Raw genomic sequence first — 17882 nt, 5'->3', positions numbered from 1 at the left:
ACACCGACGGATAGATTTTAAAATTTTATAACAACTTTAAAGGCAAAAAATAAAAATTTATCCGTTTATATTTCTCAGTTGCACCTTGTAGCCCTGTACACAAACTTTTATCAAACACTGCTCGGTCCTCACTTGAGGATGAAGACTTTTGGTGATGCAGCATACTTCAATAGGCTCTCCACCTGTTGAACTCACTGTCTCTTAGAAATCGCACAACCTCGACTATTACCGTTTATTTATTTATCTTAAAATTCATTTTTGTACAGTTGCCTTTTAATTTCATTCTTACCTCCGCCACCAAAGATGGATGGAGGTTTTTTTTATTAACGTCTGTCTGTCTGTCTGTCTGTCTGTCTGTCTGTCTGTCTGTTACTTGGTGAAAATTTTTTTTTTGCCAACTATGTTGGTCAGTCTGTCTGTCTGTCACACGATATTTGGCCACAGTTTTCAAACAATCGTTCTGAAAATTTTTGTGTATGTAGTTGACCGGCCAAAAACAGTGATGCTTGATTTTGGTGAAGATCCGAATCCAAATCTGTATCTGAGAATTTTTTAAGTGATTCTTCACCATTGAGTGATGGGGCTAAAAACGATATCTCAAAAAGTTGTGGACGGATTTGGATTAAACTTGGTGGACATGTTGGTCGTGTGACAAGGACTAATTGTTTCGATTTTTGTGAAGATGCAAATCCAGAGATGGGGCTAAAAACGATATTGCATCATATTTCAAAAAGTGCTTGACGAATTTGGATGAAACTTGGTGGACCGGTTGGGTGTGTGACTTGGACTAATTGATTCGATTTTGGTGAGGATCAGAATCCGGATTCGAGAATTTTTCAAGTGATTCCTCACCATTGAGAGATGGGGACAAAAACTACGTTTTGCATGATCTCTCTAAAAGTTGTGGACGACTTGTGTCAAAACGAGGTGGAAGAGTTGGTTAGGTGACGAACAAGCCGATTTGATTTTGGTTGAGGTCCGAATTCAGATCCAACCTATCAGTGGGGGAAAAAAGTTTAAACTGTTCAGCTTGGCGGAGGAAGCACTCTACGGAGTGCCGTTCCGTTTCGCCAAGTGTCCTCCATGAGTGATTTTTCATGACTTGCAAAATCGAAGATTTTTCAAGGATATTGGTCAGTCGATTTTGTTATTCTGTCTGTTTGTCTGTCTGTCTCAAACACCTACAGGTCACAATTGAAAACCGATCTTCATGAAACTTCACCATTGTTTTTAAGCTTTACAATGATCTGCTTTTATTGCTCATAAAATGGCAAAATTATGTAATTTTTCCACCTCCTGTTTAAATGATGTTGCATACCCAGATTCACTTGTCTACAACCATGCCGTCTTCCTTTCTCATCCCTTTAAAGTTTTCTTAGTTGACCCCTCACCACGTGCATATGTAATCTTTGTATTGTTTTCAAATTGATAAAATTATATAATTGTTATACAGAATATTTGACTGGTGCTGAAATGATCCAGCAGAAATATAATAATAAACCTGCCATGTTACTTGCTGAATGGGTGAGGAGCTTCATTGCCCTGAGCACTCTTGTGATGCCATGTCTCCTGTTATATTTAATTTTAAACTAAAGGTGCAATGTTAGCAAATTGCCGATCAAAGCAACTTCGGCTTAATACAGCACTCGTGACTGGTCACTCTCGCCTCTTCATGCCTGCAGGCAGAACTGCATCCTTGCAGATGAGATGGGCCTTGGAAAGACAATCCAGTCAATAACGTTCCTGGAGGAGGTTATGGTGACAGGTGTGCGAAGCCCTTTCCTGATCATTGCGCCACTTTCAACCATAGCAAACTGGGAGCGCGAGTTCCGCACGTGGACGGACATGAACGCCATCGTCTACCACGGCAGCCTGACCAGCCGGCACATGATCCAGCAGTTCGAGATGTACTATCGTGATGAGCAGGTGCATGCTGTGGCTCATGTCCTTTGGTTGGTGATCTCATGGAAGCTAAAGATTTATGACCTGCATGCACTTGTGAAGCATGACATCAACAGTAGTATCATGGTGCAAAGAAGTTGTGTATGCAGACATTCGAAGCAGGAACAGCATTTGGGAAATTGATGGATATAGAATTGATATTTGTGTGGAAAGCTTTGAATAATTTTCAGCAGGAAGTCCAAAATGGCATCCGGTTACATTACCTTTAAGATTATGTTGGTCAACACTTGCACGTTTATTTTTTTTTTTGTCAACGCCTGCCATCGACGATCATGTTCAATGCCTGCAATCAAAATTTAAAGCTCTATTCTGACATTCTCCATTTATCTTGTTTTTCTTCTCCCTGTCGAATTTGCCTTTCTAGGGCCAGCTTCTGTTTGATACCTACAAGGTGGATGCGGTCATCACCACCTTTGAGATGATCTTAGCCGACTGTCCTGAGCTTCGTGAAATTGAGTGGCGCTGTGTTGTTATCGATGAAGCCCATAGACTCAAGAACCGCAACTGTAAACTTCTAGAAGGCCTGAAGCAGCTGAAACTGGTGGGCTATGAGCTTACTGTCAGGTTCTGTCCATCTTACCAATTTGAAAGTGTTTGTTGCAATAGAAGAAGCAAAACTTCTCCTGAAATTATCAGGTGCTATTCCTGCTTGTTTTACTCTATTACCTCCGCCACTGAAGGAGAAGGAGGTTATGTTTTCACCCATTCCTGTCTGTTTGTTTGTTTGTTTGTTTGTCTGTGTGCAGGATATCTGAAAAAGTTGTGGACGGATTGGGTCTGTGACCTGGACGAACTGATTAGATTTTGGTGAAGATCCGGATCCAGATCCGACTACTAGAATTTTAAAGTGATTTTTCACCATTGAGAGATCGGCCAAAAATGATATTCAGCACGATATCTGAAAAAGTTGTGGACGGATTCGGACGAAACTTGGTGAACAGGTTGGGTGTGTGACAAGGACGAATTGTTACTTACGAAATCTTTAGATTTCGTAAGTATATTTATGACTTCCGTCTTCTGTTTGTGTGTTTGTTTGTTTGTGTGTTTGTTACTTACGAAATCTAAAGATTTCGTAAGTATATTGATCACTTCCGTTTCTGTTTGTGTGTTTGTTTGTGTGTTTGTTTGTGTGTTTGTTTGTTTGTTTGTTTGTTTGTAGGCACGATAACTTGAGAACGGAAGAAGCTACCAATGTCAAATTACACCACGTGATTCAGGAGGGTGATGGCGAGCGCCGATTAGGTTTTGGTCAGAATTGGTCAAAGGTCAAGGTCATAGTGAGGTCAAACATAATTCCATAAATTCACGTGGAGAAATGGAGTATTTTTGCTTTGCTCAACGTTATGAGTTCGTTTTAACTTCGATTTTAATTTTGTCTTCGGTTTTTGCGATCGCTTGGGACGCTGAAAACTCGGTTGTCGAAATTCTGGTAAAAATCGGATGTTTTGGAGACGTTTTTAGATTGTATAAAAAATATTTCACTCGACGCGTCACGGGTCGTCACGTGGTGCAGCGCGCTCGAGCAGACGCGTCGTTGAGTCACGTTAAGGTTTTCCGTGTGCGCGCTGATGGTGTTTTCGATAAAGATGGTGTTTAAAGTCATTCTTTATCCCAATAAAGGTTATCGTCGCATGCCTGACTCGCTGAGTGGTCAGATTATGTAAAGATTGTTGGTGGATGGCCGAATATTACGGTTTTGTGACTTTGATAAAATAATTGCATGGAGAAATGGGGATTTTTGCCTCGGTCGACGTTACGATTTTTGATGGTTTGGTACAGAATCATCGTAGAAACTTCTGGTTTGCGTCGCTACCTTCTCTTGAGACAGCTTTTATTAGACAAGGTCAGAGGTCAAGTTGACGATTTCGTAAGGACCAGTCTATGACTGCTTGTTTGTTTGTTTGTAGGCACGATAACTCGAGAACAGACGAAGCTACCAATGTCAAATTACACCACGTGATTCAGGGGGGTGATGGCTAGCGCTTATTAGATTTTGGTCAAAATCGGTCAAGGTCACAGTGAGGTCAAACATTCGATTTTTGATGGTTTTGTACAGAATCATCGTAGAAACTTCTGGTTTGCATCGCTACCTTCTCTAGAGACAGCTTTTATTAGACAAGGTCAGAGGTCAAGTTGATGATTTCGTAAGTACCAGTCTATGACTGCTTGTTTTGATTTTGATGAAGATCCAAATCCAGATCTGGATACGAGAATTATTTAATTTTAAAGTGATTCTTCACCATTGAGAGAGAGGGCCAAACACGATATATAGCATGATATTTCATAAATGTATTGGGCCCGATATGTTCTCGTGGATCAGGCATCATGTGGCCGAGGTATGCACGCTACCCAGTGCCCTTCTCGTTTGTTTGTTTATTTATTTTAGTTGTCCTCAACACTGAAGTACTGATGTCATTGTCACATTTTTGACATGCTGACACTGTTTGACTTCAGAGTAAACTAATGGAGGTCTGTTTGTTTGTTTGTTTTTTCACCGCTATATGCTTGGCAGAATTGGGATTGTTTGGCTCACAAGGCTTGCGTCGTGGCATCGTCCTTCCGATTGAATGATAGAAGTGGTATACCCTGACTTTGGATAAGTTAAATGTGTCCCAGAGGCAAGAACACAAAACGAGATTCCTGAAAAGAACGGAATTGTGTTTCTTTGTTTGGACAACCAGATTATTATTTTCCCTTTAAATGTTTTTGTCCTATGTACAGGAACATAAGGTGTTGCTGACGGGCACACCACTTCAAAACACCGTCGAGGAACTCTTCAGCCTGCTCAATTTCCTGGAGCCGGCACGCTTTCCTTCCGAGTCTACTTTCCTTCAAGAGTTTGGTGACCTCAAGACTGAAGAGCAGGTGCGTGTTGAGATTCTCCATTTTTGTAAGACCATGTTTCACATGTTCCACCTTATTCTTGCTGACACCTCTTGCAAGGAAGATGATGTAGCTCTCCCTATTTTATGGATCTTTTCCATTTTCATTTCTGATATGAAAATGCTGTTCTGGTTTGCAAAGCAGTTGGTAGTCCATGGTAATGCCCTTTGGTGATTAATTATTCGATTGATCAATCTGTCTTCGCTGCAGTTTTTCGCATCTCATTCAACCATCAGTGTGAATGTTTAATCAAGATGTGGTGTTGATCATTTGCAAGGGCTATCTATAAAACACAATTGCAGCCAATGTAGAGAATGGCTGTCCCGGTCTCGTGGTCTTATCGCCCGGCCCCCTCTGCAAGGACATTTTAGCCGATCTCCATGCACTTGCTATGCATTGGCACCTGATGAAGGCCATTCTGCAGCTGAAACCTTGGCCTTTCTCAGCTTTGTCCCCCTTTTTTCTTTTTTTCTTCCCTCAAGTTGGTCATACCTTTTCATTTTCTACGAAGTACAGTAGTTCTTGCGATATTGGTGATTTAAAAAAAATTGAAAAGTCACTCTTTCATAAAATAGCACTTTGTGCTGCTCTTTCTCAGCCTTTTGTTCCTAATTTTCTTCCCTTTGAACCAGATCTAATGATGTATGAAAAATAGATCAATATGATATATGAAAGAAATGTCAAACAATGCTTTAAAGAATCGTAATCCCAAGATGCCTGCTGCTATGAATCGTCCAAAGCGGCTCCTGAAACCCATCGAGTGCTTTATTTACTGGACATTGCTGCAGGTTGGGATTGAATGTTATTTCTCTGCACTCGTCACTCTTTGGTTCTGCGTTATCCTTGTATCCTTTTCTTAGATGATTGAAAATTTTGAGGAAGTTTGAATCATATTTTTTAATCCATTTTTAGCTCACCTGGATTGTCAGGTTGGCTATTGTGATCGAGCAGTGTCCGTAGGTGAGCGAGTCAGTCAGTCAGTCCGTAAACACTTCATTCATTATCGCTTGAAGCAAATACACAATTTTGATGAGACTTTGCCACAAGCTTCATATCTGATGCTTAACGAAGGTGCATTGACCACATCAAAATCTGCACTCATCAAGGGGTCTACAGGGTGTTTTTGACCCCCACCCCCCTCCAAAAAAAAGAAATTGGTATTTGCTCTCTTCTCCGAAACTACATACACAATTTTGATGAAACTTGATCACAGCCTTCATCACCAGTGATGAACCAAAGTGTATTGACCGCATCAAATTCTGCGCTCATTAAAGCGGTCTACAGTTGGGGGAGGGGGGGGTTGACTCCCCAAAATAGGTATTTGCTGTTTCCTTTGAAACTACACACATGATTTTGATAAAACTTGACCACAACATTCATCACCCTTGATGCACTAAAATATTTCGACTGCATCAAAATCTGTGCTCATTAAAGAGGTCTACGGGGTTGTTGTTGATCCTCCCCTCCCGTATACGTATTTGCTCTCTTCTCCGAACGACGCACAGCATTTCAATTAAACTTGACCACAACCTTCATCAGCCAGTTTGTTCATGACACTAAAAAATTCAGGGTCGAAGGGGGGGTCTGTGTTGGGGGGGGGGTAGGGGGTTTCATTGACTGTTGCTCCTGATCAGGTGAACTTCAGGACAGGCAGTCCTATTTCTTTTCCATTGATGGTTAAGTGCAGTAGTTTTATTATGAACAAAAAGTAGATTGATCACTTCCAGTTCAGTAGATTGATCACGTAGACTGGTCACTTCCTGTTTCGAGATTATTCCACGTGTTGGTTGAATGCAGCTGCTGCTTCCATCTCAATCAAAGCTGGGTTTTTTGGGGGGGGGGTTCGAACTGGATCCATTGTGTTTTTGTTTTATTCTCATCCCTGTGTTGCTGTTTGTGCTTTCATCCAATATTAATTTGTTCAAGTGTACCTTCTTGTGCTGTATTGTTGAATTTGTTTTGGTGTTGTTCACGGCCCACAAAAGGGATACGGAATGAAGATTCAGTATTCCTTTTGACGCTGCGTTCCTCGTTGGGCTTCCTTTTCCCCAAATATTGTAATTTCTGCCTCCTAAACATTATCCTATTTCTCCCTCCTCGCTTTAAAAAAAATGAAAAAAATGAAAACTTTTTTCATTCCAAAACAATCTCATTCTACTTGAATTTCCTTCTACCCGTACTTCATTCTTTATATCTCCCTTTTCTCAACATCTCAAAACTGAATCTTCTTTGAATGTAAATGTTTCTTCCCTTTCATTGAAAAGCTCTTAAAAGCATTTTGAAATGCTTCACTTTCCTAATGTCTCTGTCAAGAATACCCCAAATGTTCTTCACCACTATCTATTTGTCATTTTCTTCTTCACAAAGATTATTTTCGAAGACTCTCTCACCGAAATGCTTCAACAATCAACCCTCTTCCCGTAGCAACAGCTCATCTTTCTCATGCCTTCAACAAAAAGTTATTTCCACCCCTCCAATAATGTCTGTCTCCGTACGTCCAATTTGGGATTCTTGAGAAATCCAGTTTCCAGAAGTTTTCTGCTCATGGCAATCAAATCCCCATTCATGTCGTTTAACAGTGTTGGTACCCTCCCCCACATCGCCTACCATCCTGCATCCTTCCAACCCCATCCCTTCTCTGTGCCCCTCTCTTCACCATCCCTCCACTTCATGTCTTACCTTTCTGCATCCCACATCACCCAACCCCCTCAAAGCTTCATGTCCCCTCTTTCTGCATCCCTCCCCACCCGAGCCTTCCATAGTTTCCCCCACAACCCATCCCCTGAAAGCTTCCACCTTACCCTGTCCCCTGCACTCCCCTCAAAGCCCCCCTCACCATTCCTCTTCAAAGCCTCCATCCCGTTCTGCGCATTCCCAACGCCTCCTCCTCTATCTCTAACTGTGTGGACCTCAAACATTCGAGGCCTCCGCTCCAATCAACACATCTTTCAGTCCAGGCTGCTGCTGATAAACCAGACTATCTTTTTAACAGGGATATTCTGTGAGAGGGAGGAAGGATTCTGACTCCTTCATGCCTGTCCCTGAGTATTGTCTCCTCCAATTTGATATGCCTGAACCCCACCCTGGTGGCAGAGTTGCATGTTGCATCAAGAACTCAGTTTCTCACTCACTTTGTGCTGATCTTACACCTCCCAACCCCCATGAGTACCTTTTGCTGTAACCTTCCCCCTCTGCTCCCACCTCATTTGTCTGTGTTGTACCATCCTCCTTACAGTGACAACTTGATTTACATCTTGCTCTCTGACAATATGAAGCAACTTTTAACCACTCATCCTAGCTTTCTCCTCCTCATATGTGGTGACTTCTATCGTCACCATGAAAATTCGCTGAGCATTGGTACCTCTCTTACCAGCCATGGGACTTCAGCAAAGGACTTATTTGACTCCATAGGACTGACTCGATCTGAAAACTTTCCTACCTGGATTTCTCCCAATGGCAAGTCCTCCCTTCTGCACTTGATGATGACTAACTTTCCGACAAATGTCTCCTGCTTTTCCTCTGCTCCAATTGGTTTATCTGATCGTGTGCTTGTGAAAGTCACCATCTCTGGCTATTCTCAGAGAGCTGCCTCAGTGCCAGTGAGTCTGGCAGTTCACTCGGCCAGATTGGCAGGGACTCCAAGCGGCCATCACTCTTCAGGATTCGTCTCCCATACCGACTGCCCCTGATGTTAACTCGGCCTGGGAATTCTTTCATAGAAACCTGCTCTCACTCACTGACATATTAATCCCATCGAGTCTTCAGTTTTTCTCCCCTTCTTCCCACCCATGGTACACTGAATCCTGTGGTGAAGTAGTTGCTCTGAAACAACTTCCCTTCTCTTCCTGAAAGGCAAACCCCACTGACGGCAATATCAGGTCGTTCCACAAAGCCCACAACTAGCGTGTGTCCACTCTCAGGACAGCCAAAGAACAACATCTATCCAACCTCAAGATTGAATTTTCAAACTTCTCTCACTCCTCTAAAGCATGGTGTTGCCTTGTTGTTACCTCTGCCACCGAAGGTGAAAGAGGTTATGTTTTCACCCCTTTCTGTCTGTCTGTTTGTCTGTTTGGGTACAGGATATCTCAAAAAGTTATGGACAGGTTCGGTGTGTGACAAGGACTAACTGATTAGATTTTGGTGAAAATCCGGATCCGGATCCGACTACGAGAATTTGAAAAGTGATTCCTCACCAAGAATGAGAGGGCTAAACTGATATACATAGCACGATATCTCAAAAAGTTGTGGATGGATTCGGACGAAATTCGAACGATTTTGGTGAAGATCCGAATATGGATCTGGATACGAGAATAATTTAATTTGTAAAGCGATTCTTCACCATTGAGAGATCGGGTCAAAAATGATATAGTACTGCATAGCATGATATTTCAAAAAATTATTTGGCCCGATATGTTCTCGTGGATCAGGCATTACGCGGCCGAGGTACACACTCTACCGAGTGCCATTCTAGTCAAGTCTGTCTCTGGTATATGCTCACCTTCCATCCCTTCCCTCTCTTAAAATGGCACCACAGCCGGGCTCCACTCGTGAGATGGCTGAATGCTTCAATTCTGTGTTTGCTTTCAATGCAAACATCAATCGACTCCTCCCATGCTCTTCCTGCCAAAGAAAGCCACAGCTGTAAAGACGTTCACAAATAGTACATACATGAGAATCCCAATGCTACACACCCCTTTGGCTGCTGGACCGGTTTCATCGCTTGGTGGCGAATCGTCAGCGACGGTGCAGACAGAAACATGCGCCACTGAGGCTCCCAAGCATGTACCATATGTAAATGTTGAAGTCCTATATAATCCTAGCCACCTGGGTTTAATTGATTCGGTGTGAGCGAATTGGTTATTCCCACAATTCACAGGTGAGAAATGTGAGTGGGTCTTTGTTTTTCGTTTATATGTTGACTGCTTTTGACGTTTACACGTGGTACATGTTTGGAAGCTTGCTTATACCCATATTGCACACAACATACATATATGTTGTGTGCATTTTGGGCATACGCCGATACTTCCATTATTTGCAAGGTGTTTTGTGGTTTACAGAAAAGGATCTTGATCTGAAACTCATCTTGGAGGCCAAATGTTTAAATTGAGCTATCGTCATATGCAAAATCTTGACTGTCCTTGCATTGTGTGTCCTCTTATGTCGGGTAGGTCCAGAAACTACAGGCCATTCTGAAGCCCATGATGCTGCGACGCCTGAAAGAGGACGTAGAGAAGAACCTTGCACCCAAGGAAGAAACCATCATCGAGGTGGAGCTTACTAGCATCCAGAAAAAATACTACCGTGCTATTCTCGAGAGGAACTTCACATTTTTGTCAAAAGGTGCAGGTCAGACGAACCTACCTAACCTGATGAACACCATGATGGAACTCCGGAAGTGCTGCAACCATCCCTACCTCATCAATGGTAACAGTCTTCTGACGAACCATCTTTTTTATCTTCAATTTTTGATTTTCAAATGGGATTCATTTCATACTATGTCATACTCTGTACATCAAGGACAAGTAAAAATATATATTAAGATTACACACATATGTACATAAAATGTGATGCAGAGTACTCTATAGTCTGGCATTTTCAAAAATCCGAAGCTTGCAACGAAAAGCCTCAAACAAAAAGAACCAATTACCAGACAAATACAAGTCACCAAAATCATTAATGACTGATATTGTTATTTATAGTTTGTTCATTAAGTCTTTCTCTTCCGCCCCATTTTAATACGACTCGCGTCCACGAGATTTTTGCAAAGCCATTTTTGTTTTACTCGCTATTTGTACATCCGTCTCAGGCTTTAAGTGTAAATTGTATATCAATCAAATGCAGGATGGTAAACATCATTGAACCTTATATGTGCATTCCAAGTGCATTCAAAGGCAATGGATAAGTATGTGTAGTGTCAGTGATTTTAACATGGGTTCCGAGCATCATGAGCCATCGGTTCGGATGGGAACGCTAAACAGCCCAATCCATTCCCCCTTCTGTTGAAGGTGCCGAGGAGAAGATACTCCAGGAGTTTCGTGAAACTCACGCGGGTAGCGACATGGCTGACTTTTACCTGCAAGCCATGATCCAAGCTGCTGGCAAGCTGGTACTCATAGACAAGCTCCTGCCCAAGCTGAAAATGGGAGGACACAAGGTCCTGATCTTCTCGCAGATGGTGCGTTGCCTGGACATTCTCGAGGACTACCTAATCCAGCGCAGGTTTGTATTCGTGAGACTGACGAAAGCCCTCAAAAACTCAGCACGTGCTCATGCAATGGAATGACGATTGCTGAAGTTCTCGCTGCTTATTTTCAGGTTGTCACCAAAATCGTGGCCAGCCGGTCAATAACTTGTTTCAGTGGCATACTTTCAAAATAGTTACAAGAAAAAGACAAGGGTAAACAGTTACTCCTATTACTGACCCATCTTTCCTTCTTTCCCACATGAATTTTATTTCTTTTCTCTTGTGTTCTATTTTACTAGTCTTTCCCCGAATGAAATACCACTTTTGTGAGCCCTATAACCCTCTCCTTACCCCTCACTTTCCATTTGGGAAAGGTTCATGTTTCTTTGGCACCGTTGCACTTGTAGTGTGATAGTGATAGTGATCGAGTCTGCCGATCTTGGATGGCTCTGATCTGTATCTGTCATTTCCTGATGCACAGTTAAAATCACCGTGGAAGCTTATAGTCCTCACATTGAGGGAGGTTGGAATAAGGAGACTTATGGTGTCTCTCGATTTTTACAGTTCTTTTTTTTACCCCACAGGCATACTCTTCTCTGCATATGAATTTTTCTCCGCATGTAATCTCTTCGTCAAATTCCTGAGGGTGTTTTGAGTACGACATTGGGCACGCATACACCGGGCGCAACGTATTGGGCACGCATACACTGGGCGCAACGTATTGGGCACACATACACCGGGCGCAACGTATTGGGCACGCATACACTGGGCGCAACGTATTGGGCACGCATACACCGGGCGCAACGTATTGGGCACGCATACACCGGGCGCAACGTATTGGGCACGCATACACCGGGCGCAACGTATTGGGCACGCATACACTGGGCGCAACGTATTGGGCACGCATACACTGGGCGCAACGTATTGGGCACGCATACACTGGGCGCAACGTATTGAGCACACATACACCGGGCGCAACGTATTGGGCACGCATACACTGGGCGCAACGTATTGAGCACACATACACCGAGCGCAACGTATTGAGCACACATACACTGGGCGCAACGTATTGGGCACGCATACACCAAGCGCAACGTATTGGGCACGCATACACTGAGCGCAACGTATTGGGCACACATACACCGGGCGCAACGTATTGGGCACACATACACCGGGCGCAACGTATTGGGCACACATACACCGGGCGCAACGTATTGGGCACACATACACCGGGCGCAACGTATTGAACACACATACACCGGGCGCAACGTATTGGGCACGCATACACCGAGCGCAACGTATTGAACACACATACACCGGGCGCAACGTATTGGGCATGCATACACTGGGCGCAACGTATTGAGCACACATACACCGGGCGCAATGTTTGGGCACGCATACACTGGGCACAACGTATTGAGCACACATACACTGGGCACAACGTATTGAGTACACACCGCGCACAACGTATTGGGCACACACCGGGCACAACGTATTGGGCATACACTGGGCACAACGTATTGGGCACGCATACACTGGGCACAACGTATTGGGCACACATACACCGGGCGCAATGTTTGGGCACGCATACACTGGGCACAACGTATTGAGCACACATACACTGGGCACAACGTATTGAGCACACACCGCGCACAACGTATTGGGCACACACCGGGCACAACGTATTGGGCATACACTGAGCACAACGTATTGGGCACACATACACTGGGCACAACGTATTGGGCACACACCACGCACAACGTATTGGGCACACACCGGGCACAACGTATTGGGCATACACTGGGCACAACGTATTTGGCACACATACACCGGGCGCAACGTATTGGGCATGCATACACCGGGCGCAACGTATTGGGCACGCATACACCGGGCACAACCTATTGGGCACACATACACCGGGCGCAACGTATTGGGCACGCATACACCAAGCGCAACGTATTGGGCACGCATACACTGAGCGCAACATATTGAGCACGCATACACCGGGCACAACGTATTGGGTACACACCGCGCACAACGTATTGGGCACGCATACACCGAGCGCAACGTATTGAACACGCATACACCGGGCGCAACATATTGAGCACGCATACACCGGGCACAACGTATTGGGCACAAAGTAGTGGGCACGCATACACTGAGCGCAACATATTTAGCACGCATACACCGGGCACAACGTATTGGGTACAACGTAGTGGGCACGCATACACCGGGCACAACCTATTGGGCACACATACACCGGGCGCAACGTATTGGGCACGCATACACCAAGCGCAACGTATTGGGCACGCATACACTGAGCGCAACATATTGAGCACGCATACACCGGGCACAACGTATTGGGCACAAAGTAGTGGGCACGCATACACCGGGCACAACCTATTGGGCACACATACACCAGGCACAATGTATTTGGCACACATACCCTGGGCGCAACGTATTGGGCACGCATACCCTGGGCGCAACGTATTGGGCACACATACACTGGGCGCAACGTATTGGGCACGCATACACTGAGCGCAACATATTGAGCACGCATACACCGGGCACAACGTATTGGGTACACACCGCGCACAACGTATTGGGCACGCATACACCGAGCGCAACGTATTGAACACACATACACCGGGCGCAACGTATTGGGTACGCATACACCGAGCGCAACGTATTGGGCACGCATACACTGAGCGCAACGTATTGGGCACGCATACACTGAGCGCAACATATTGAGCACGCATACACCGGGCACAACGTATTGGGCACAAAGTAGTGGGCACGCATACACCGGGCACAACCTATTGGGCACACATACACCAGGCACAACGTATTTGGCACACATACCCTGGGCGCAACGTATTGGGCACGCATACACCGGGCACAACGTATTGGGCACACATACACTGGGCGCAACGTATTGGGCACGTATATGCTGAGTGCAACGTATTGAGCACGCATACACCGAGCACAACGTATTTGGCAGACATACACCGGGCGCAACGTAGTGGGCACGCATACACCGGGCACAACGTATTGGGCAGGCATACACCGGGCACAACGTATTGGGCACACATACACTGGGCGCAACGTATTGGACAGGCAATACACCGGGCACAACGTATTGGGCACACATACACCAGGCGCAATGTATTGGGCACGCATACACTGGACGCAACATATTGGCATGTCTGGAAACCACATCTGGACTGCAGTAGCTTTGGTCAGCTCTTTTTTATTTTTTATTTTTTTTGCTTTTTTTTTTGTTTGAATGTGGATGTCAAGCAGTAATGTTGTTTGGATCCAACTTCACATACCTTTTGTGAAAGTGCTTCTTGCAAGCTTGTGTGTTCGTACAGGCCGATTTATCCGTGTTCAGCTTCTGAATCTAAATCCCAATCATTTCCACGTTTGTTCATAGCAAAGGATAATTAGAGCGTCAGATTTCTCTTTTTGTAATCTAATCTGGTAGAAAAACGAGTTCGCTTTTGAACCGGTGAAATTTGTGCAAACGTATTTTCGAGAAGTACATTTGACATCATGAAAGCATTAAACAACAAAATTAAATTAGCCACGACTCTGCATGTCTCCACAGAATGTGCACTGCATTTTTATTTTGACCAGCATTTTAATGATAGATCTAAATGGAAAAGGACCGTCATTTTCCTTTGCTCATAATGCAATGTCCTTCAACGCAAAGACGACCATCTCTCTCTCACTCTCACTCTCACTCTCACTCTCACTCTCACTCTCACTCTCACTCTCTCTGTCTCTGTCTCTCTCTCTGTCTCTCACTCTCACTCTCTCTTTCTCTGTCTCTCACTCTCACTCTCACTCTCTATGTCTATGTCTCTGTCTCTCTCTCTGTCTCTCACTCTCACTCTCTCTCTCTGTCTCTCACTCTCACTCTCACTCTCTCTCTCTCACTCTCACTCTCTCTCTCACTCTCACTCTCTCTCTCACTCTCACTCTCTCTCTCACATTCTCTCACATTCTCTCACACTATCACACTCTCTCACACTCTCTCACACTCTCTCACACTCTCTCACACTCTCTCACACTCTCTCACACTCTCTCACACTCTCTCACACTCTCTCACACTCTCTCTCACACTCTCACACTCTCTCACACTCTCTCACACTCTCTCACACTCTCTCACACTCTCTCACACTCTCTCACACTCTCTCACACTCTCTCACACTCTCTCACACTCTCTCACACTCTCTCACACTCTCTCACACTCTCTCACACTCTCTCACACTCTCTCACACTCTCTCACACTCTCTCACACTCTCTCACACTCTCTCACACTCTCTCACACTCACTCACACTCACTCACACTCTCTCTGTCTCTCTCTCTCTCTCTCTCTCTCTCTCTCTCTCTCTCTCTCTCTCTCTGCTTCTCTCTCTGTCTGTCTCTGTCTCTGTCTGTCTCGCTGTGCGGAGTGCATTGGTGGCTTCCTCTTCCCGAGTTGGAAAGACGTCGAGCATCGTGTGTTGTTACATGGCGTCCACTCACTCACAACTGGTGTTATGCCGTGTTTGAGCAATTATTGCATAAGCACGGCATCACATGCTCCCTACCGGAGGGTGTTTCTCTGGAAGCGATTGTTCTCGCGATCGGGGACATGATGGGGTTTCATAAGGTACATGCCGCGTCGCGGATGAATAAACAAGTCATCGTTCTTGTGTACGATGAAGAGCACGTCACTCTCATCGTTCAACAAGGCTTGTCCCTCGAATCTGAACACTTTGTGACGGTGTGTCCTTCAGATACTCCTACTCAGAAAATGGTTATTTCAAATGTGCCGCCATTCCTGATCAGCAATGTAATCCTCATAGCACTGTGGACACTGTGTCCCCCCCCCCAATCATGCTCCCTTTGGGCTGCAAAGATGAACGCGTCTGTCACGTGATGACTTTCCGCAGATAGGTATTTATGGTACCCAAGAAGGGTTATCCCTCTCTGAACGTCATTTTTAAAATTCACTTTAAGTGGTCACGATTACCAAGCATATGTTAACTGTGAAATCAATGAAACTGTTAATCAATGAAACTGTTAACTGTGAAACAGATCAGTGAAAATGTAATTCCTGAAATTCCCTGTATTGGAAGAAGAGAACAATTCAGAAGCTTCCGCTTGTACAAACGTTATTAACAAAACAATAGAATCGAACTTACCAATCCCAATCAGTGTTTCTGACCCCACAGACAGCGTCCTCTCGTACAAGGACATTCTTTATGTAGACTGCTCCCATATCCAAAAGTTGCAGGAGGAAGAGAAGCACTTACAGTCTCTCTCTAATAAAGTAATAAATGAGGCAAATAAGGACATTGAGGGAACAATAGAGGATAATTTAAATCCTCCAATGGAGAGTGACATTCATGACCCGAGCACCATGGCCAGGCTTGAAGTCCCCTCTCTTGCATTCCGAAGAATCCCCAAATGTAACTCTGGCATATGAGGCTCCTGAAGAAGATTCTTTCATTGAAACCGAGCACTCGAGTGATGCTCGCAATGAAGCTGAAACACCAATTGATTCCCCATGTGAGGAATCTGATGGTGAAGGTCAAGGTGAGTCCTCTCAGATTCTAAAGGCTGAAAGCAGACCTTCGGATAACAAGCTTCGGGACTTCTTGAGGGATTCTTATCGTAAGAGAAATATTGAACTGAAAGATCATTTCCCTGATCTTCCGGTGTTGATTATTAAATTGAAAGGAATTGTGCGTAACCATGACACCCCAAATTTCACTGAGGCTCAGAAGCACAGGTTAAAAAAATGATCCAGAAAGCTCAACAGGAGCTTCTTAAATGAGGTCCTTATGGGATGTTTATATTATTTATTTATCTATCTTCTTTCCCTTTCTAAGTTCATCAATGTTAATTTCGGAAGTCCAAACATTAACAGTGGTGTTAGTTTTGAAAGCAAGGTTTAGGTAAAAGACCTGACACAGCGTTTGCACCTGGACGTCTTGTTATTGCAAGAAACGCACGGAGATCTGAATGCCCAAGCTCAATGGAGAAGGCTAATGAAGGGTCAGTGGTTCTTCAGTGATATCAATTCCTTCACTGCCAGGATTGCTTTCTTTGTCTGTCCTTCATTAACGCTCTCTCAAGTTCATTGTGATGAAATAACTCCTGGACGTCTGGCTTGTTTTCAATTCTTTGCCAACAATCAAATCTTTGTTTTTGTGAACATTTAACGCCCCCAACGAGAATGTTGAAAAGTACTTCTTCCTTAAACTGGAGGGCTGTCGAAGCATGATTAAGCTGAATTGTTTTATAATGAGCGGTGACTTCAACTGTACCCTTGACCCTGCTTTAGAGAGAAACAATATGGGGCCACATCCAAAATCTGCCAAACCTTGGAAAAAATTATAAAGACTATGGGACTAATAGATGTGTGGTGTATTCAACACCCCCAGACAATGTCAGTTCACTTGGTTAAGATGTGTGTCCCAGATGCACACTCGAGCTTGGTTAGACAGAATTTATGTCAATGCTGTAATGTTTAATAAGATATTGAAATCTGACATCGTGCCTTCTCTATTCTCCGATCATCTGGTTGCAACATTCTCCTTCAAACTTGCTCAGCAGCAACATGGCAGTCCGTATTGGAAGTTTAACGTCATGTTACTGGAGAATGTTACTTTTTGTGAAGCCTTTAGAATGTTTTGGAATAGCCTCATGGAAAGAAGAACAATTTAAGTCACCCGAAATTATGGTGGGATGATGCAAAGGCACAGATCGTAGTCCATTGCCAACAGGTTGATTACTTTTCATCTTTTAGTGGAAAAATCACTTCTCATCTTTTGTGTGTATGTGTGTGTGTGT

General features: G+C 44.2%; 1 protein-coding gene across 12 annotated transcripts in view; it reads left to right on the top strand.

Moving 5' to 3' along the window:
• The window catches only part of LOC147021446 (ATP-dependent chromatin remodeler CHD8-like), a 228651-nt gene that overhangs the window by 157759 nt on the left and 53010 nt on the right, over nt 1-17882 (top strand). For all 12 annotated transcript variants that reach the window (XM_085891386.1, XM_085891387.1, XM_085891388.1 and 9 more), the window contains 5 exons: nt 1683-1926; nt 2327-2503; nt 4684-4827; nt 10017-10272; nt 10854-11067. In XM_085891386.1, coding sequence (XP_085747512.1) covers nt 1683-1926; nt 2327-2503; nt 4684-4827; nt 10017-10272; nt 10854-11067 — 1035 coding nt within the window. The remainder of the gene's footprint in view (nt 1-1682; nt 1927-2326; nt 2504-4683; nt 4828-10016; nt 10273-10853; nt 11068-17882) is intronic.

Source organism: Eptatretus burgeri, chromosome 8 (genome assembly GCF_056783735.1).
Source record: "Eptatretus burgeri isolate ZD-2024b chromosome 8, Ebu_testis_v1, whole genome shotgun sequence".
In the NCBI taxonomy this organism is placed as follows: Eukaryota; Metazoa; Chordata; class Myxini; order Myxiniformes; family Myxinidae; genus Eptatretus; species Eptatretus burgeri.
Note: the sequence above shows the minus strand (reverse complement) of the source record. Positions and strands in the feature narration are given on the sequence as shown.